Here is a 21,853-nt window from a genome sequence, read left to right as displayed (position 1 = left end):
GCTTTGAGGAAGCAAAATTCAGAAGACATAGATTGTCTTTTTAGGGTATTATTAAAGTATTTCAAGAGAGAGATAATTTGGGCCTGAACAAGGGCATTGCTTGTAAAGACAAGAAAGAGAAAGTAAAGAAACATTTAACAGGACTTCGACCAAGATGGAGGCATAAGTGGACATGCTGTGCCTCCTTGCACAACCAAAACAATGGCCACAACAAATTTAAAAACAAAAAATAACCAAAACTGACAGAAAATCGAAGTTCATGGAAGCCTGACAACCATGGATTCAAAGAAGAAACATTCATCCAGACTGGTAAGAGGGGCAGAGATAAGCAGCTGGGCAGAAAGGACTTACAGCAAGGTGGTGGCTGGTGCACTGGGATGGGTGAAGCAGTGGCTGGTAGAGTGGGCAATCCCACATTCATGTACGGATAAACTGGGAGGAACAACTAGGGAGTGAGACAGACCACTCAGGGCTCCACTGCAGAGAAGTACCTCAGAACCTCTGATTGAAAAAACCTATGGACTTGGAGGTAGTGGGAGAAACTCCCAGACTCACAGGAGAGTCCCTTGGAGAGACTCACAGGGTCCTAGAACATACGCAACCCACCCACCAAAGTAATCATCACCAGAAGAGCCCAATTTGCTTGTGGGAAGTAGCAGAAGTGACTGAAAGCCAACAGAGAGCTGAATAAGAGGCATTGTTCCCTCTTGGACCCCTTCCCCATTGATAGCATCACATCCTGGTGATTTGGGTTGCCCTGCACTGGCAAATACCTAAGGCTCCACCCCTCACTGCATAACAGGCCTGCTGAGACAAAAAAAAAAAAAAAAAAAAACAACATTGCCCAAATGAAACAACAGACCAAAGCTCCAAAAAAAATACAGCTAAGTGAAAAAGAGATAGCCAGCCTATCAGGTGCACAGTTCAAAACACTGGTAATCAGGATGCTTACAGAATTGGTTGAGTCTGGTCATAAAATAGAGAAAAAAGTGAAGACTATGAAAAGTGAAATAAAGGAAAATGTACAGGGAACCAACATTGACAGGAAGGAAACTGGGATTGATACCAATGGTTTGGAACAGAAGGAAGAAATAAAGATTCAACCAGAACAGAATGAAGAAACAAGAGTTCTAAAAAAAGAGGAGAGGCTTAGGAACCTTCAGGACAACTTTCAGTGTTCCAACATTTGAATCATAGAGGTGCCAGAAAGAGAAGAGGAAGGGAAAGAAATTAAAAACTTATTTGAAAAAAATAATGAAGGAAAGATTCCCAAATCTAGCAAAGGAAATAGACTTCCAGGAAGTCCAAGAAACTCAGAGAGTCCCAAAGAAGTTGGACCCAAAAAAGCACACACCAAGGCACATCATAATTACATTACCCAAGATCAAAGATGAGGAGTGAATCTTAAAAGCAGCCTGAGAAAAGGAGAGTCACCTACAAAGGAGTTCCTCTAAGACTGGCAGCTGATTTTTCAAAAGAAACCTTGCAGGCAAGACGGGGCTGGAAAGAAGTATTCCAAGTCATGAAATCCAAGGACCTACATCCAAGATTACTCTATCCAGAAAAGCTATGGTTTAGAATGGAAGGGCAGATAAAGTGCTTCCCAGATAAGGTCAAGTTAAAGGAGTTCATCATCACCAAGCCCTTATTATATGAAATGTTCAAGGGACTTATCTAAGAAAAAGAAGAAGATCAAAACTAAGAACAGTGAAATAACAAACTCACAACTATCAACAACTAAACCTAAACAAACAAAGAAAGCAATTAGAATAGGAACAGAATCACAGAAATGGAGATCACATGGAGGTTTATCAACAGGGAAGGAGAATGGGGGAAAAGGTACAGGGAATAAGAAGCATAAATGGTAGGTAGAAAATAGACAGGGGAGGTTAAGAATAGTACAGGAAATGGAGAAGCCAAAGAACTCATATGTACAACCCATGGACATGAACTAAGGGGGGCGGAATATGGGTGGGAGGGGGTGTGCAGGGTGAAGGGGAATAAAGCAGTTAAAGTAGGACAACTAATAGCATAATCAATAAAATATGTTTTAAAAAGTATTAAATAAACAAAAAAGAAACATTCAACAGGAAAACTTGCAGACAGACAGGGAAGGAGGATGAAGGAAGGAGCTAAGCTTGGGTGATTGGATGGCTGTTAAATAGTATAGGTGATGTACCAGGAAAAATATATAACAAAAGGCTAAATATTTAGATTAGATTGTAAGTAATATTATAGAACATATGAACTACTTCTCTGTTGACTTTCTTTTCATTAGGGAAGAGTTTTATATAAATTATTTAAAAATGTGCATGTCTTCTATTTTTGAAGAATGCTAGAAAGCAAACTATGCATGATATGAAACCAAGGAATATATTATCTTACAGGATCTCTCTCTCTCTGTGTCTCTCTTTTGCTTTCTTTCTGCCTCCCTCCCTCCCTCCCTCCCTCCTTCCCTCCCTTCCTCCTTCCCTCTCTGTCATCTCTCCATAAGAAGTAATGGAGTCCGTTATAAGAAACAAATATACCCCCGAAAATAAGTGACTTAGGAGCATGGTGACATTAGTTATTGTCAAGCCTAGGATACTTTTAAGAGTGACAGTTGAAAAGAGTGAACAAAATAGTTAAAATAATAACTTTTTAAAATGTTTATGTATCAAGCAAGTTGTTTTTAGTTTTTTATATCTATTTATTAAATAGTTCCTTTAAAAACCTGTATTCAAAAATAAAATTTTAACAGTAATGTTTTGTTAGAAATAAAAACAACTTAAAATAAGAACTAGATCCAGATGGGACACCAGCATAACAAAGCATCAACCAGAACTGTCCCTGGCAAATAGGGGTGTGGTCACCTGACTTACGAAGTCAGAAAAGGAATTTAAATGCTAACTCCTGCAGAAATAGATTCATGATCACCCCTGTTGTTAGTTCATTTCTCCTAGGGGTCCAGCCGTGAATGCTTGTATGGTTGATGTCCACACATGCAGTCACATTTTAGAGGTTGTTATGTGAGCCATGGTTTCTGTGTCTCAGTTGCAATTCTAGCATTGCGTCCTCCATCACTGCCGTAGGGGAAGGTACTGGTGGGCTCCGACTGCGGCAGAACATTCTGCTGGTTAGGAAAGGGACAAGAAACATACACAGGATGTGCTTTAAGTTTCGCTATTTAAACAGATCCATCTTAGGAGAAGAGCTCATCAAGCCCCAGGGGGGAAATGATTGCATTTCAACTATCTGAGCTTTAAAATATTGGATTTAGGATCCTCATAATTGATATTTTTTAATTTAAATATATATGGCTAGGCTGACAGAGTCAAGAACAGAACTTTGGCTACTGGTCCTTTGGGAGCAAGCTGGAATCTCTCTATTTCTTGTTAACTTACAGCTTTTCATAGCTGCCTTTGCCTTAATTATTTCATTTACCCTTCAAAAATAGTTATTGTTGAGGAGAATAAAAACATCCTATGTCCTCTTAGAATTTGGTATCTTCCTATTTCTTGTATGAAATCGTTAGAACAAATGCTTTAGAATCAGAAAAATGTGCCTTAAACTTTACCCATATTAATATCCACTGAGTGTCAAATTACTCAAATCACCTTTCCTTGTTGGAATACTCTTGTGGAGTTTACAATAGTATTATGGTCAGGATTAAATGACATATTCCAAGTAAAGCCCCTGTATAGTTTTGGGAACAAATGGTAGATGGCTAATTAGTGGCAGCTAGAATTAATAAGGAAGAAAGTACAGGTTTCACGTTTGTGGGGACAGCTTTGGACGAAACTGTGACATAGTCTCCTTCATCTTCCATTTCCGTTTCTGTCCTACTCCTTGTCCCCCCACAACCCTTCACTATCTCCTATTATACTGTTATGCACTCATTATATATCATTATACTCCCCCCTTTCCTACACATTAGCATATTTTGTTCCTAATTTATCTTCCTCATCTTCTTTCTTTCATACTTCCCAGTCTTATGATCTGTGCTTTTGTTGCCTGTTCTATCTAACCTTAAGTAGGTTCTGTTAATGTAATTTATGACAAAATATTAAAGACTAACATCATTTTAATATACTAGACTTACCAGCACATATGTCTATTTTGGTGAAGCTATCAACATCATAACCACCTAAGGGCAAAATTTAAGTTGTAGGAAAGAAAGATAAATTTTTAAGGAGAGAAACTTATTAATAATAAAAATGTACAGCTAACATTTATTGGGTGCCAACTCTATCTTGCACTGTGCTTTTTATGCCTTGCATCATGTAACCCTCACAACTAATAAATTATGTACCATCACTGCTATTTTTATGGTGAGAAGAATACAGCTTGGAGAAGTAAAGCAAATTGCCAGAGGTTATATATTCCCAGGAAGCAGAGAAAACAGGTTATATATTCCCAGTAAGCAGAGAAAACAGGTTTGGGACTCAAGTCCATCCAAGTTACCACCATCTCTCTCATGCAATCACTGACAGGCTAAATTTTCATCAGGGCCGATGTCTATGTCTCTTCTTATCATCATTTGCTAGAGCCTAGCACGGTGTCTGACACACAGTAAACAGTCAATTAATAGTTGATGCATGAATCAGTGAGTAAATATCCAATTACCTCTCTTGTGTGCCTCTTTCTTAGAAGCTGTGCCTTCCCCAATATTTCAAAATTCTGAACTGCCAGTAGTCCCCAGGTATACTGTTGTTCTTCCTGACTTCATACCTCCTTCTTCCTGTCCTCTCTACTTGCAACTCCTTATTTCCCCAGAAACCGCTGGCCTAACTTCCACTTACTCTGTAACACAGACAGAGCTCAGGAGCAATCTTTCTCCATGAAGCCTTCTACCTCTCTGGTCTCTCTTCCTGTCCTCTCCCTCACTGTCTCCTTTCTTCTTCCCACCTCAGCTCAACCCAGTAGGATTCTTTCCATGTCTGTTTCTTCCACTACACCATGGTGTTTTTGAAGATAGATATCTGACATAATTTTATATCCATTTTGTACCTGATATATTTTGCATCTGACTTTTTTTGCATAGTTCATATCTAGCCTAGTTTATTCTAAGGTTTTTTTGTTTGTTTATTTGTTTGTTTTTTAGTATTTTAACATCTGTGAAATTGGGATACATTTTCAGTTAATGATATCTTAAAATTATAATTGAGAGTGTTTTTTTCTGACTTAGTGATAAAAAAGGCAGGGTCGATTGCGTTTTGTAATCCATGGCACCTTAGATTTAATGTAATACAAAAATAGATATTGAATAAACATTATATGAATGAGTAAATGAATCAATAAATAGCAATTATAGCACTCCTCAAGTTACTTTATTATTCCTAGTTATAACCTACCTGTTCTGCATGGTAGAAAATGTGGCAGAGCTACAGCTGAGCACTATTCCTTGTATATGTTGGGCTTGCTAGTGAACTAAAACAGATAAACCAGTTGAGATTATTTTTAGTAATTTTTTTCTTTTACTGATATCTGTTCCTATGCTTATATTCTAGGTGAAATTGATCTTCACATTCTCTCCAAAGTGCAGGCTCAGTACCCAGGAGTTCCTATCAGAAATGAAGTTGTTGAGCCAAGTGCCGAACAAATTGCCAAGTATAGAGGTACCTATAACTCCTGGTGCTATATGTTAAATTCTGTCCCAAAACACTTACCATCCCAAATTTGTCCCTTTAATCATTAACAGCATCATTATTGTGGTATGTTCTTTGTAAGTTTATTGGGACACCTAATTAATTTGTTTTCTTGGCAGGGATAACTAAATGCCTCATAATATAAACAATGAATAATTAAACCCCTTTATTTACTGACTCTCCATCCATTCACTGGTCACAAACTATTATTTTTGATGTTTATTCTTAGATACAGAGTTAGTAATTCATTGAGACGTGTTTAATCAAAGTCCCTCACCTTAAAGAGCGTATGTTTAATTGATTATACTAGAAATCTGAAAACTTTTTCTGAAAAAAGGCCAGAATAGTAAATATTTTAAACTTAGAAGACCACAGAATCTCTGTCAGTTAATCAACTCTGCCACAGTAGCACAAAGGCATTCACAGACAAAAAGAAACTAATGACTGTGGGTATGTTTCAATAGAATTTTATTTATACACACTGAAATTTGAATCTGATATTATTTTTGCGTATAACAAAACAGTATTCTTATTATTTTGTTCAGTCATTTAAAACTGTAATAGCATGAGATATGAAAGAGGAATAAAGACAGGCAATAGAGCCCTGGCTGGTGTAGCTCAGTGGATTGAGCGCGGGCCTGCGAACCAGATGATCGTGGTTTGATTCCCAGTCAGGGCACATGCCTGGGTTGCAGGCTGGTTCCCTGCAGGCCAACTCCCTGCAGGCCAACTCCCAGCCAACTCCCTCTCCTTCCCCTCTAAAGATAAATAAATAAATAAAATCTTTAAAAGACAGGCAATAGAATAGTATATGTTTTTAGCTTGTGGTTCATTTAAAAATAGGTAGTAGGTCAGATGTGGCCCATGGGCCACGATTGCTGACTCTTGGGTTACAGAATGGTATCACCTGTTTTAAATCAGTTTTTCATCGATAAAATTCACCAGTTAATTCCCTATTAATACTGAGATAATGTAACCTAGGTTTGATCAAGGTTCTCATAATTATTTCTTATTGACTCTTTCTCTCATCTCTAATTTTATTTAAAATGAGAAGAAAATCAGGATGAACTCTCTGGTCTTCCAGAGCTACAAAAAAAAAGAAAAATGTGTTTTACATTTGTTGTGTATATAACATTGATTGCATTAAAATTCTAAATGGAAATGGGCTCCACATTTGCAATTAAAATTGATGGTGTACCACCTCTTTTCTCTATTTTAGAGGTTGTAGCCAAGTCTGCAAACCTTGAGAACATAAAGTTTGCTTGGCATAAGGAGACATCATCTGAATATAAAAATAGAATCATGGAGAAAAAAGAACTTCAGAAGTGGGACTTTATTCATATGATTCAGGTAAAAAGTATTTATGGTTATGCACTCTCAGAAAGGAGATTCTTCAGAAATATGTAGGAAGAGTACTTAATATTTTAACTTTAAAAAGAAAAATAAGAATCTGATTTCTGATTTTATAAGTGAGCATATTCAAATTGAGAACATAGATGTTAATAATACTATGAAATTCTCTGTAACATTCAAAAAGCCAGTTTTCTCTACTCAAAATACTTCCAGAGTTACTGATTTTTCTTCCCGTAGGACTGAAGTTTTATAGGTAGATTTGAGGACAGGAGAGTGTAATAACATATTCTACCACAGCTCTCCAGTAGCTCTAGTGGTCTGGATGGACCATGTCTCAGAATTTTTCTGAATCCTCTTGCTTTTGTCTTCTGTTGATGGCCTGGCTAGTAGTGTGCATGCAACAGATGGGTCAGGTTAGATGATTCCTCAGGTTAATAAAGTTTTATTAATATCAGTCATTCAGTAGAAATTTATTTCCACAGCCCAGCACTGGTAGTGTATTTCTTGGAAAGGAGATGACTATTCAATAGATGGACATATTTCCACTAATATTTCTGGATAGCGTATGGGTATAGAAGCACCTATTAGAAGATGTGTATATTTTAGAAATACCACAGTTAATAACAAGATGTTTCTTATTTTCTATAGTTCACAAGTACAGTTTCCCCCAAAAAATAAACTTAAAAGAAATCAGTGGAAGATATGATTCCAAGACTGGCATATTCAGGCAATCCCACATCTCTGCTCTCTTAGCGGATAAAACCCTTTACCTATAAGGGACTGCCCAGCAAGCCTATGATATTCCTCTAATAGGTTTGCTTCCCACCTCCTCACACAATGGTTGCATGCCTCCCTTTCTCTCCTTAGGCCTCATGTAACTCGTTTCCCACCACTCATTCCCAACTGATAGCCTCACTGTATTCTGTGAAGGGAAAGAAGAAGCCATCATATGGAAACTCATCTTTCTTTACCCTCTAAATTTACAATCATAGCTACAATGGCACCTATCATACCTTTGTTTCATCTTACTACAAGAGCCTCCTTTTTATCAAAGGCCAGTCCCTCCAGTTATATTTTGGATTCATTCTTTGCCAGGTAGGAAAGTTTGCAGCTTCAGAGATCATGCTCCCATTTCTCTCAAAGCTCCCATACAGTTTTTCTTACAGCTCTGCTTCCTTTGCCTTGTGACTCTATTCCTCTCTTCCTGTCTGTCTACTCTGCACTTTTCTGTGCTACGTCTCTGTCTCTTCATTGTAGTCTGTAGTCCTAACAGTCTCATAACATTTTCATCTTAATATTCACAATCAACTACAGAGAATCTCAGTGTCTATTAGAACAAATTTCAGAGTATCTGCTGTGGCCCACCTCCACTTTTTTCACCAGGTCACGTCACAGATTGTTAACCATCATATGGATTAGCTGTATATGGCTACCTATCTAAGTATGGACCCTGTGGTGAAGCATGGAATGACATAAGAGTAAATAGGGCTGCTGAGGTGCTGAGACAGCAAGGCCATGTGCAAATCCATTGCCTTTCATTTATTTGTGAGAGAAGCCATAGATTAAGTTGGCTTTGTTTTATGCAATAAATTCTATCATGGGTATCTACATAAAATAATCGAATTCTTGTCTAAGAGAGACAAAGATGAGATATTAGAAACAAATGTCTATGGAGGTGGAGTCCAAGAATACAAGCCCTTGGGGAAAGTTTTCCACCACCAAAGTAAAATTCCAGGCTCTAGCTGTGTTAGGTGTAAAGACTCCCTCCTAGGATCTTGTGGCCAAGCATGTAACTTCCTGTTTTATTTAGTCCTGTCCTAGAGAGTCTGTCAGCATCAGAGCCTGTCACATTTTCTGTGATTTAAGAAAAGCGTCTGAGCACGTGGTGAAGCGAGCACAAAGGGCTTCATTTTAAAGCAACATTCAGTGAAATGGAGTCTGCGTTTATGGTGCCAGCCCCAATTTCTCCCAGAAGAACTATGATTCACAAAATTTGGAGTAAGCACAGAATTGTTGCCTCCATGTGGAGTGGAGACTAAGTGTCTCCAGCTAGAGATGTCTGTGTTGTTAAAGCCAGAGAAAACAAATTTAAAACTATTTGGCTCTAGTTGAACAAATAACATAGTTTCCCTTTCCTCAGAATTTCTCTCACATTATTTTTCTAGCTCTCCACATTACATCTTTCATTTTTAAACTTCTTAAGTGGTTTGTTCAGTAAAATCTACTCAGGAATATCTAGTCCAAGCACACAAAGATATTCAATAGAAAAGTGTTTCATTTCTTTTTTTTAAGATTTTATTTATTTATTTATCTTTAGAGGGGAAGGAAAGAGGGAGAGAAACATCAATGTATGGTTGCCTTTTGTATGTCCCCTGCTGGTAGTTAGCCTTCAAGGAACTGGCCTGCAACCCAGGCATGTGCCCTGACTGGGAATCGAACCGCGATCGTCTGGTTCGAAGGCCCGCACTCAATCCACTGAGCTACGCCAGCCAGGGCTGTTTCATTTCTTTTTTCCTTTACTTCTAGATGCTGTATTATGTAAAAGACATCCCATCAACCCTGAAATTCTTCCACAGCCTCTTAGCTACCAATGCTAAGATTCTTATTATTGTTGTGTCAGGTAAGTTATTTTCATTCAGCCTCAAGTTGAAAATAGCAATAGTGCATGTAAGTACGGGTGCATGTCTTTGGAGTCTGTATTAGGCAAGACCTTCACAACAGCTCCCAATTTAGGAAGCCTGGTGGAATTAAATGTCTGTTCATTTCTTTCTCCTAAGAAAAGTTGTTGCTATCTATATATAAATTATTTTTATATAACATAGAGCAAAGACAACAGTTAGTAATGTTTAATGAGGCTAAAAATATTAAATATTTCTGTTTACAACCTTATTTCCCTCTGAATGTCTCTTTCTCCTCAGTGATATTTACAAACAAACAAATAAATTTTAAAATATTTGGGATGCTATCATATTTGGCTAATTTGCATTTCTAGGGTCACTATCAATATTGTTCATTATAAGTTTTCTCAAATAACTATTAAAAACAGTTCACTTATTTTGTTTTGTATTGTTTTATTTTCCAAAGATGACATTTGATTCTCTCATGTTGCTTCCAGAGATACAAGTACCATGTAGAGAGTATAACTAAATATTAACAAATAAAACACTGACATTGTTGAATTCATTAATTCATAACTTCTTTTATTCTTCAATTTTTAGGGGCTATCCATGTAGTGCTGGGCAGGTCGATTGTAGATATAGAACAGTTTATATCTTCTTAAGCTTATACCAGATCCCATACTCAAAAAACCACATGTCACACAATTCATTTTTGTCTTAGATATGAAGAATGACTTTAAAGATGACAAACATGGTGGTCACCCTTAATCCTGGTTTGCACCGTGTGGGAGTTTGGCAAATGAGAGCTCCTGCAAACAGCCTCTTCCCCAGGGGAACATTTTGATATACTGTTTTCATCTCTGGTTAGTTAGAAATGCTAATAGCAGGGGAGAGTTCTCTCTTCCTATATAGAAGTGCTTATGGAAAGCGACTAGCTTCCACTAGTCTCTGTTTAAATTAGGACACATAGGTAAAGCATTTTGTTCTGCATGTAGGAATGCAAAAGTAAACTTAGTTATCAACATTGAATCTGTATCAATAATGTGAAAAAAGTATTGCAGATAGAAACACCAATTTATCCAGAAGTCATGTTTTATTTTTAGAACATATTGATTATCGATAGAAGATCCACTCTTACTTATATTTGGTTTTTCTTAAATATTTTCAGAAATTAAGTATTTGAGTGCTGAAAGGCAGCTTTCTGTGAGTAAAGATCTACCAATAAGAAAAAGCCAGCCTAAGGTTTAGAAAGTGGCATGAGCAGTCTACAAGCAACTAAGAAGTGACTAAATACCTTCATGGATACAGGATTTTGATGGCTGTATCATAAATAAGTTAATACAATCCATGGTTTATTGGCATTAAGAAATGTGGAAACTAAAACAGGCCCAGTGAAATGTATGATGGTACATGAAAGTAAGAATGTCGAGGCACTTCCTAGCTGTGTGAACTTGGTCTATGAATCTAAGCTGACTCAGGGCTACTTCTAGATAATCATTCCTACACTATATTGCATCTATGTATATATGTGATTCATATGGACAATGTATATCTGTTTTCATTGAGAAAAACCAAAGAAAGTGAGAAAAGTGTTAAAAATCAGTTAGCTTTTTCATCAAAAAAGTATTTTGACTCAAATGTTATCCAGTCAGTGTGGTTTGATGGGGAAAATATTTTACTATTATTATAATATTTTTAGCATGCAGTTCATAATTTTTCATTACTGCACATAATATGGTAGACAGGTATCCCAAAGAGGAAAACCTTATTAACAGAGACTGTTCCTAGACACAAGCATGTGACAAATGCCAGTTGGTGAATTAGTAAAGGGACTCTCATTCCTTCCTTCCTTCACCATATACACTTCTTTCTTAAAAGAATTTATACACTATGGAAGAAATATATATATATCTTCTTAAAGAACCACTTAGCAAAAGGAAAAAATAGATTTAGGTATTTTATTTTGGAGTTTGCATTTCTCTCTTAAAGCTAAAAGTTACAGCTTTATTGCTTCTGTTTACCAGAAGAGTTAAGTACAGAAATTTATTATATATGAATAAAAACTCTAAAACACAAATGACCTTGTTCAAGATAGTTTCCTTTGCAGTTAAAGAAAATACTCTACCATTCAGGTAAATACAATTGTCATCAACTTTGTGTAATCTGAATGTCTCCAGATTCACTAGTCTATAGGCTCATATTTAATGCTTAAAAATCCAAAGTAACTGAAGGGTTTCATCCCAAGTAGCTTAGTACTCTCTCACTTCCTCTGTGACACCTGAGGAAACTTGGGGGTCATTCTTCTTATGGTTGCCAGGCACTGTTTGCTCCAAACTGCTGTTCCCAGTTCAACTTTTGATTTCTCATGGCCAAACTTTTCATGTGCTGCAGCTACCTTTTTTGATCCCGTTCCACTTTATCCCAAATGTGAACATAGCTTTCATTCACCAAAGCACTGTTCTTTGATTTGGGGAGATGTTGACATCTATAGCGAGGAAGAACAGAAACAGAATTCAGTATCAGCATCTCACAGCCACTCTTTTCCCAGCTTTTCTCTTCTTCGATTGAGGCCTGGTTCCCTTGTACCTGCCTACTCATAACTTCTTCCAGACCTCATCCATGTCCTCTTAGCTCAGTACCTTTCCAAAGATACCAGCTCCTCACTTCTCCCTTCCACGCCCCTTATTTATTATGTAGAGGAAACTTCCTTTTGCTCTCTCTCACCTCAATAAACCTATGCCCCTATAAATTCGTCTTAACCACGTATTTCCATGAGATAAATTCTATTGCCCCCTCAGTGTGTAGAAGTAGCTGCAGTTTCATTTTTTAAAAATAGCAATAATTGCTTTGTTGTATTAATAAAGCCAATATAAATATATGGGTCATCTTTTAGAAAAAAGAGTCATGACCTGTTTCCAACAGTAGAGACAAATTTCATCACAAGAAATGTATAATCAGATTTGTCTTATAAATCATTGTCAGTCAGCATTTATAGTGTTGATCCACTATGTTTTTTAAAGCATTTTGTCCATTTTGACTTCAAATCCCTATCTGCCAGACCATTCTGTGGATAGTAAACAAATTTGAGAAAGCTCTCCAGGTCATCTGAAGTGCCCAGTCAACTCCCCCACTCCCCTGTATAAAAACCATTGCCCTAAACGGTTTCTCCGCCCAATCTGTAATTCTTGAAACCCTATTCTTCATACTTGCCCAGTCAAAACATTCCGTAAACTTAAATATTGCCCCAAAAGTTGGTACACCTATGCTAAAATGATTCACATTAGGCCCTGTGTTTATCAGCTTTCTTGTACTTTCTAAATGGAATCTGCTTTATAATTACCTAGAAGTGAAGAAACCTGTTTGTGTATTTCCTTTCTTTCAGGGCAATATTGCCATTCATAGGTACACTGCAAGGTAGAAAACTGAGTGTTCATTGTAGACAATGTGTAAAGCCTTAATTAAATTTTGTCATTAAATGAAATTTCTAAAAGCATTTATGTGGCCCATGTCTTATCTAGGTAGTTAAATATATCTGGATTAACATCCTGTTCTATGTGGTCATCTTAAATATGCCACACAGCTAAGGCTCTTGCCTGTCCACCTCAGACACTTACCTCTTACGGAATTGACTAGTGATTTTTCTGACTAGATTTTTCTGACTATATATTTCTCAGATAATCACTCAGTTATTTGAGAACTCATTTGTGCAATATATTAGATGATAAGATAATGAAAATGAGAGTCATTCTCTAGATTTAATTATGCAGAGCACCTTACTTGGCTCAGGAGCCATATGTGTTCAGCCTTATTCAAGACACAGACTGTGCTCAGTTCCAGGCTGGCTGCACAGGACAGCTGTGCAGATTTGGTTCATCCAGCTTTTACTGAGCTCCTGTGGTCAGTCACTGCTAGGCTCCAAAGGTTGCAAAGATAACTTTGCCTTTGCCTTTGAAAGACTACTAATTTAATGTAGGATTCGGACATGTAAACACTTTCAGCAGTGTGCCAAGTTTCTTACCAGAGGCATGTGGGGAGTATGGGAGAGTTCCTTGAGAGCAGGAGGCTCTGACTCTTATCTCTGGTTCCAGATCTTTGCAAAGCCTTTAGCACCTAGAAGACTCCCAGTGAATGTATTTGAATTGAACTGACTAATTGCTTATTATTTCTTTTTTATGATATGCAAAGAATGACTACTTCCAAATGTCCTTCCAAAAAACAAAACAAAACAAGCGTGTTTTAGCTAAAACTTACTACATGATGAACATGGAATCAGATAATATAGAAACTTCTGGCAATTTTGAAGATGGATTTAATAAACAGAAATAAAAGACTCAATTAAAAGTCACATGTAGCCCTGACTGATGTGGCTCAGTGGGTTGGGCATCATCCCACAAATCAAAAGTTTGATTGTTTGATTCCCGGTCAGAGCACATGTCTAGGTTGTGGACCAGGTCCCCAGTTGGAGGCACGCAAGAGGCAACTGATCACTTTTTTTTCCCTCTCACACATCGATCGGTGTTTCTCTCCCTCTCTTTCTCATTCCCTTTCCCTCCCTCTAAAAATAAATACATAAGTAAAATCTAAAACAAAGGCGTGTATCCACACACACAAAATGCACACTGAAATAGGTGGATACAAGCAGTGAGGGGTAGGCAAGTGGAACTAATTAGGAAAAGAAAGCGAAGTTGAAATCAGGATTAAATCACAGCATTTTTGATCAGCCTGTTAGAATACTTGCTGCTTGAGGGGAGAGAGGTTTCCATCTGTGTTCCTAATATCCATTACAGAACTAGACCAGCTTCAGTTAATATTCACTTAATTATAACAAGCAGAAGTTCCTGATGATGAAGATAAAAGATTTGATTTGGAAATAAAAAGAAAAGAAATAAGAACAAAAGAGATGTATCACACACTGAAATGTGTCAAGTGACATGTTTTTCTCCAAATGTAGTAACCACAATTAGTTGAGTGAATTGCTAATTAAAATGCAATCTATCTGGTTAAGAGAGATTAGCCAAAAGCAGGTATTAAAGTTTTCTGTCCTTCCCTCTCCTTACCTATGGAAAGAGGCAAATCATGGTGTGTTGATGCGGACACTGGCCCGCAGTGTTTGTGTCATTATGAATGAGATGGGACATTCACATGGATTACCAAGTCCAGTGGAGGAAAAGGGACAGCATGGCTTTTCTCTCAAGGGGAGCAAAAGCCACGGCCCTTGCCATGACCGGCCTGTATTGGGTTTCTCAGCACATTACATGTTGGTCCTCATTTACTATGCACAGGTTGCTTTAGGTAGCTACCTTTTACAGAAAACAAAGGATCCAATGCCACTAATCACATCACAGAAGAGGGATATTTGCAGATGAAAAGGGAAAAGTGGTTGAACTGGTTACACTCATTCTTGGGAGGTTTAGCATGGATTTTAGGAAATTACTGTAAGCACTTGCTATCTCAATTCAGGGTGAGGGAGTTTTAGTTTTAGCAAAAGCAAGTCTCACAGCAGTCCAGGCACAGTGCAGGCCTGATTCCCCAGGGGAGAACCTATCCATGGGCGTGGGTCCTGTGCATCTCCGAGTGGGAGCTGGGCCCACCCCATGCAGAACGGTCACCTACAGTGTGTTCTTTTTAATACAGTGGGGAAAAAAGAATTTGGTTTAGATTCATGTTGAAAACAAAAGTACCGTAGTATGTTGTGCCCACCGAGAGCCATTATGAAAATGCATCGGTCAGAAAGAGTATAATTGCTCAGCTCAGAATTGGCACCCAATTGCAGAAATCTGACACCAGCACATTTTCTGCCATTAGTGTTTTGTTAATTTTTCTCTGTCAGGTTAAAAAAATAATGATGGCAGAGGCTCTCCTCAACCACCGAAATACTTATCTTATAAAGTCTTGTTTGTAGGTAAATTCTTACTTGGGAAGATAATCACTGTATTTGGAATGAAAGATCTTTTAATGTATACTCATGACACTCCTTTTTTCCCATTGAACTAAGGTTTCATCTTTTTTCTGCTTCATTCCAATTCCAAGAGCATATTCTATAGTTCTCACTCTCTCTTCTGAAATATAAATGGAACATCAATTATTTAGGCTATTTATTATTTACTATTTTTTGCATTGCATAGCCTCTTTTGTTGAGTTAAATCAGGCAACTTTAGCCTAGTTCATGGATGAGGGTGAGGTGTCTTTGAGCATCCTGTAATTATATGCATAATGACATGGGTGTGTCTTATTTGTATACTTTTCTGGAGAGTCAGTTACTTTCATTAGATCATAAAAGAGGTTTGGGAACCAAAATATTTCAAGAAATCTTCACTTGTTGTATTGTTGACACTATTACAGATGCCCCTCAATTTTCTGTTCTTTGCCCCCCTCCACCCACTGCCCCACCCCGCCCTTTACCATGGTGTTGTCTGTGTCCATGGGCTAGCCATACATGTATATACAAGGTCTGTCCGGAAAAAGTAGAACCATTGTTAATAAAATGAGAACGGTTTGCACGACATCAGTGTAACCTGGAACCAAGGAGAGTGGACTGGAATACACATGTATAAATAATAATGACTTCACTGTGCTTGTCAATGGGGGCAGTAGACACTGTTGAGTGAGTGCGTGTACTGTGTGGCTGTTGCATTCAAAATGAGAGAGTAAACCAAGGAATCTGCATGAAATGTTGCATTAAGCTTCAAAATTTCTCCACGGAATCTATTTGGATGACTCAGGATGCCACAGCTATGGGCAACTGGTGATTGGCAACTTCATCACAATGTGCCTGCTCATGCATCAAGTCTCATGCAGAGATTTTTTGCGAAACATCATATCACCCAGGTTACTCAGCCCATCTGCACCCCATATTTGGCTCCCGGTGACTTCTGTTTTTCCAAAACTAAAATCACCTTTGAAAGGGAAGAGATTTCAGACCATCAATGAGATTCAGGAAAATACAACAGGCAAGCCTATGGCAGTTGGGAATATTATGTGAGGTCCCAAGGTGTCTACTTTGAAGGGGCTGAGGGGTCATTGTCCCCTGTGTACATGTGTACAATGTTTCTTGTATCTTCTTCAAGAAATGTCTCTGTTTTTCTTTCTACATGGCTGGATACCTCCTGGACAGACCTTGTATGTTCTTTGGCTAATCTCTTCCAGTCCCCCCAACCCTCCTGCTCTCTGAGATCTGTCAGTCTGTTCCATGTATCCATGCCTATGGTTTTATTTTGTTTGTCAGTTTATTTTGTTCGTTAGATTCCACAGGTAAAAGAGGTCATATGGTGTTTGTCTCTCTCTGACTGCCTTGTTTCACTTAGTAAAATATTCTCTTGATCTATCCATGCTATTGCAAAGGGCAAGAGTTCCTTCTTTATCACAGCAAGACAGTATTCCATTGTGTAAATGGAATCGTCACCTTTAATCCTGGAAGTTCATAGAAAATATAGGTTCTTTTTCACGTTGTGTTGGCCAAGTCCAACTTAATTATTTAACACTTCAGCAATGTTTACTATGTGCTAGTCATGGTACTAAGTGCCTTACCTTTTTAACTTAGTTAATTCTTGCAGTAATTATATGAATACATTCTATTATTATTCCTGTTTTACACATGATAAAACTGAAACGCAGGTTCAAGAAGCTAGTAAGAGGAAAAGCCAGGCTTCTCACTCAAGCATTCGGGCTTTATCATGTAGACCACTCTTAATTCACTGTACTGACTGTGTAGGTAACAGCCCAGTATTACATGCATGTATTAGAAGGTCTACAAATCAATATGCATTTGTTTTGATTTATTATAATTATGGATTTCTTTTTTAATTTTTTTGCTGTCATCAGAGTTGTCCCAATTTTTCTCCTTTTGCCCTCCTCTGCCTAGCTCACACCCTGGTCCCACAGTCAATCCCCACACCATTGTCCATGTCCATGTATCATTCATACATATTATTTGACTAGTGCCTTTCCCTTCTTTCCACTATTATCCCCCTCCCACCTCCCCTCTGGTCACTGTCAGACTCTTCCTTGTTTCCATGCCTCTGACTCTACTTTTCGCATTCATTTATTTTATTCATTAGTTTCCTCTTATAGGTGAGATCATATGGTATTTGTCTTTTACTGACTGGCTTATTTCAGTTAGCATAATATTCTCCAGTTCCATTCATGCTGTTGCAAAAGGTAGGAGCTTTTTCTTTCTGTTGCCTAGTATTCCATTGTGTAAATGTACAACAGTTTTGATCCACTCAATTACTGATGATCACTTAGGCTATTTCTAGCACTTGGCTGTTTTGAACAGCAATTTTATTTTTCTTTTTTTTCATATATTTCATTGATTATGCTATTATAGTTGTCTCATTTCCTCCCTTCACTCCCCTCCACCCTGCACACCCCCTCCCACTCACATCCCCCCCTTTAGTTCATGTTCATGTGTCATGCTTATAAGTTATTTGGCTCCTACATTTCCCATACTATTACCTTCCCCTGTTTATTTTCTACCTATTATGTATGCTACTTATTCTCTGTACCTTTTCCCTCTCTCTCCTCCCACTCCCCTGTTGCTAACCCTCCATGTGATCTCCATTTCTGTGGTTCTGTACCTGTTCTAGTTGTTTGCTTAGTTTTTGTTTTTGTTTTAGGTGTGGTTGTTAATAATTGTGAGTTTGCTGTCATTTTACTGTACATTATTTTTATCTTCTTTTTCTTAGATAAGTCCCTTCAACATTTCATATAATAAGGGCTTGGTGATGATAAACTCCTTGAACTTGACCTTATCTGAGAAGCATTTTATCTGCCTTTCCATTCCAAAGGAAAGCTTTGCTGGATAGAGTAATCTTGGATGTAGATCCTTGCCTTTCGTGACTTTGAATACTTCTTTCCAGAGCCTTCTTTCCTGTAAGGTCTCTTTTGAGAAATCAGATAACTGATGGAAACTCCTTTGTAGATAACTCTCCTTTTCTCTTGCTGCTTTTAAGATTCTCTCCTTCTCTTTAATCTTGGGTAATGTAATAATGATGTGCCTTGGTGTGTTCCTTCTTGGGTCCAACTTCTTTAGGACTCTGTGAGCTTCCTGGATTTCCTGGAAGTCTATTTCCTTAGCCAGATTGGGGAAGTTCTCCTTCATCATTTGTTCAATTAAGTTTTCCACTTGTTGCTATTCCTCTTCTCCTTCTGGTACCCCTATAATTCGGATGTTGGAACATTTACAGATGTCTTGCAGGCTCCTAAGCCTCTCATCATTTTTTTTGAATTCTTGTTTCTTCATTCTTTTCTGATTGGATGTTTTTTTCTTCCTTCTCATCCACTCCATTGATGTGAGTCCCAGTTTCTTTCCCATCACTATTGGTTCCCTGTACATTTTCCTTTATTTCACTTAGCGTAGCCTTCATATTTTTATCTAATTTATGACCAAATTCAACCAATTCTGTAAGCATCCTGATTACCAGTATTTTGAACTGTGCATCTGACAGGCTGACTATCTCTTTGTCACTTAGTTGTATTTTTTCTGGAGCTTTCCTTGTTCTTTCCTTTATGCCCCCCCCCTTTTTTTTGTCTTGATGTGCCTGTTACACAGTGAAGGGCGGAGCCTTAGGTATTAACCAGGGTGGGGCAACCCACCTCGATGGGTTGTGATGCTGTAGGTGAGTCAGGGGTCCAAGAGGGAACAATGGTGCTTGCTTCTCTCTCTGCAGGATTTCAGTCACTTCCCCTGCTTTCCACAAACAAATTGGGCCCTTCTGGTGCTGATTCCCATTTGGGTGGGCTTGTGTATGTTCTAGGAACCTGTGGGTCTCTCCCGTGAGGCTGGGAGTTACCCCAGACAACGCAACCCCCACAGGTGTTTTCAATCAGTGTTTTGAGGCCTTATTTCCCCAGGCTGAGATCCTGGGTTGTGGCGTCTGTCTTGCTCTGTAGTTTCGCCTGGTTTATCTGCTTGGGAATGTGGGACCACCAGGTCTGTCAACTGCCTTGTGTATGCACCTCTCCACAATCCCTGTCTCTCCGAGTCTGACAGCTGCCACCTTGCGCACCCCAGTCCACCAGCCACTGCTTTGCCATGAGTCCTCTCTGCCCTGCAGCCCGACTCCACCCCCCCTACCAGTCTGGATGAATGTGTCTTCTTTAACTCCTTGGTTGTCGGTCTTCCATACAGTTCAATTTTCTGTCAGTTTTGGTTGTGTTCTGTTTTTAAATTGTTGTTGTTTTGGTTGCGTGAGGAGGCACAATGTGTCTACCTATGCCTCCATCTTGGCTGCAAGTCCGCAATTTGCTTTTCCACAGTCTCAAGATTACAACTAATAGAAATACATTATCAAACTTATTTTATGTAATGTTCATATATTTTTTCAGTACTCATTACTCATCTGCTATGTGCTCAGCATTGTGCAATGATTCACTTAAAGTATGTCATTTAAAACTCTCAGTTGAATTTGAGGTCAGTGTGGTTATCCCCATTGTATAGATGGTCAAACTGAGATTCGGAAGGAGTAAATAACAAACCTCGTCTCAGTTTTGAAGTATTAGAAGAATAGTCTAACCTATGTCTCTCTTTTCCCTCAGCTGCTGCATATCCCAGCTTCTACTCTGGTCTAGGTCTTCAATTAAATACAACAGACATTGGTAAAACATTCTAAAGTTGGGGACAAAGTTTATAGAAATCCACCTAGTTATTGCCAGTCCAAGGCAGAACATAGTAAGTGTATGGGCATGAGAAGCTACCCGGTCTTTAGTTTGAGTAAATCATTTTGATCCAGAAAGTTCTACGAGGTGGCACCTCAGTGGCTTCTCATGTCCTGCCACTCTCCCCCTTGTTCACTCAACTCCAATTTCACTGGCTTCCCAGCCAGTTCTTAAACATGCCAAGCATACTCCCACCTCAAGTCCTTTGCAGTTACTCTTCTCTCTTCCTGGAATAATCTTCTCTCTCTTATATCTACATGGCTTGGCATATCTGTACTCAAATGTCATATAATAAAATAGACTTTCTATGACCACTGTATATACAACAGCAATCCACCCAACTCTTTGACCCTACTATTCTTTGCTCTGATTTGTTTTTTCATTAGCATTAAATACCGTCTGATATATAATTACTTATTTATTTGTTTATTTAACTTTCTCCCTACCCCCAAATTCTTCACTCCTTGAATTTAGCTACACAAGGGCAAGGATATATTTTCTTTTTCTTTAATTGACTACTGTACCCCAATTATCTAATGTATAGCCTCACAAGGTAGGTGAATGAAAGAAAGAATAATTGAAAGTGTGAACTTCGTTCTGTCTCACAGGAACCAGTGGTTGGGACAAACTATGGAAAAAGTACGGATCCCGCTTACCCCGGGATGACCTCTGCCAGTACATCACAGCGACTGATCTCACCCAGATGATGGACGAGTTGGGAATTAAATATGAGTGTCATGACCTTCCATCCACCATGGACATATCTGACTGTTTTATTGATGGTAATGAAAATGGAGTCCTGCTTTGGGATTTTTTGACAGAAACCTGCAACTTTAATACAACAGCACCACCTGATCTCAAAGCAGAAATTACGAAAGCTCTCCAAGAGCCTGAATTCAGTGTTAAGAAAGATGGAAAGGTTCTCTTTAATAATAATCTGAGTTTCATAGTGGTTGAGGCATAAATATCAGTCATGAGAGTATATTAAACATTATAATTTAAACAATGTTGATCACTTATTTCTGTATTCAAATTACAAATAAATATCATAAATATAAATAGAACATTTTCTCATGTATAAAATCTAGAAAATTATAACATTCTTGGACTTCCATGTACAGGCATAAATAATATTGTTAATATTATCCCATCTCTTCTCCAGGCTGAAAAAATGAGACAACTAAGTTTCACTGGCTTATTGATAATAAAATTCTTTCCATTGTTGATTGTCCTGGAATTTCCTATAACACTAATAAAGTATGTACTATGAATTCTTTAAATACTAGTAAAGTATATACTTACTGCTATTTTGAACACTAAGAAAGTGTGTATTTATTGATTTTCCCCTTTTGTGAAGAAGTATTTGTCTTTGTACATTCCTCTATTGTAGTTGCTATCTCATTTGTATTGATTACTAAAAGCACTTTTAGGATACTGTAAAATTAACTCTTTGTCATGTGTTGCCATTTCTTCTCAGCTTGTTTTCATTTTTAGTCTCATCTAATATTTTTAATATACTTGAAGTTTTTTCTTTTTTAATTTCTGGGTTCTTGACACATTGTAAAAGGCCTTCATTATTTGTTCAATTTTGAAATATTA

At 37.9% G+C, this 21,853-nt stretch overlaps 1 protein-coding gene across 2 annotated transcripts in view; it reads left to right on the top strand.

Annotated features, from left to right (window-relative positions):
- HNMT (histamine N-methyltransferase) overlaps positions 1–21,568 on the top strand; it is a 36,191-nt gene extending 14,623 nt beyond the window's left edge. Inside the window, exons 4-7 of one of the 2 annotated variants that reach the window (XM_037028780.1) lie at positions 5,520–5,597; positions 6,847–6,977; positions 9,507–9,600; positions 20,863–21,568. In XM_037028780.1, the coding sequence (XP_036884675.1) occupies positions 5,520–5,597; positions 6,847–6,977; positions 9,507–9,600; positions 20,863–21,218 (659 nt within the window). In that variant the 3' untranslated portion in view covers positions 21,219–21,568. Of the gene's footprint in view, positions 1–5,489; positions 5,598–6,846; positions 6,978–9,506; positions 9,601–20,862 lie in introns of both variants that reach the window. The other variant, XM_037028689.1, reaches the window with a different exon arrangement.
- Positions 21,569–21,853: the final 285 nt, after the last annotated feature.

The sequence above is a fragment of the Sturnira hondurensis genome, unplaced genomic scaffold, assembly GCF_014824575.4.
Source record: "Sturnira hondurensis isolate 20B ecotype Veracruz unplaced genomic scaffold, ASM1482457v3 Scaffold0000256, whole genome shotgun sequence".
Lineage (NCBI taxonomy): Eukaryota > Metazoa > Chordata > Mammalia > Chiroptera > Phyllostomidae > Sturnira > Sturnira hondurensis.
Note: the sequence above shows the minus strand (reverse complement) of the source record. Positions and strands in the feature narration are given on the sequence as shown.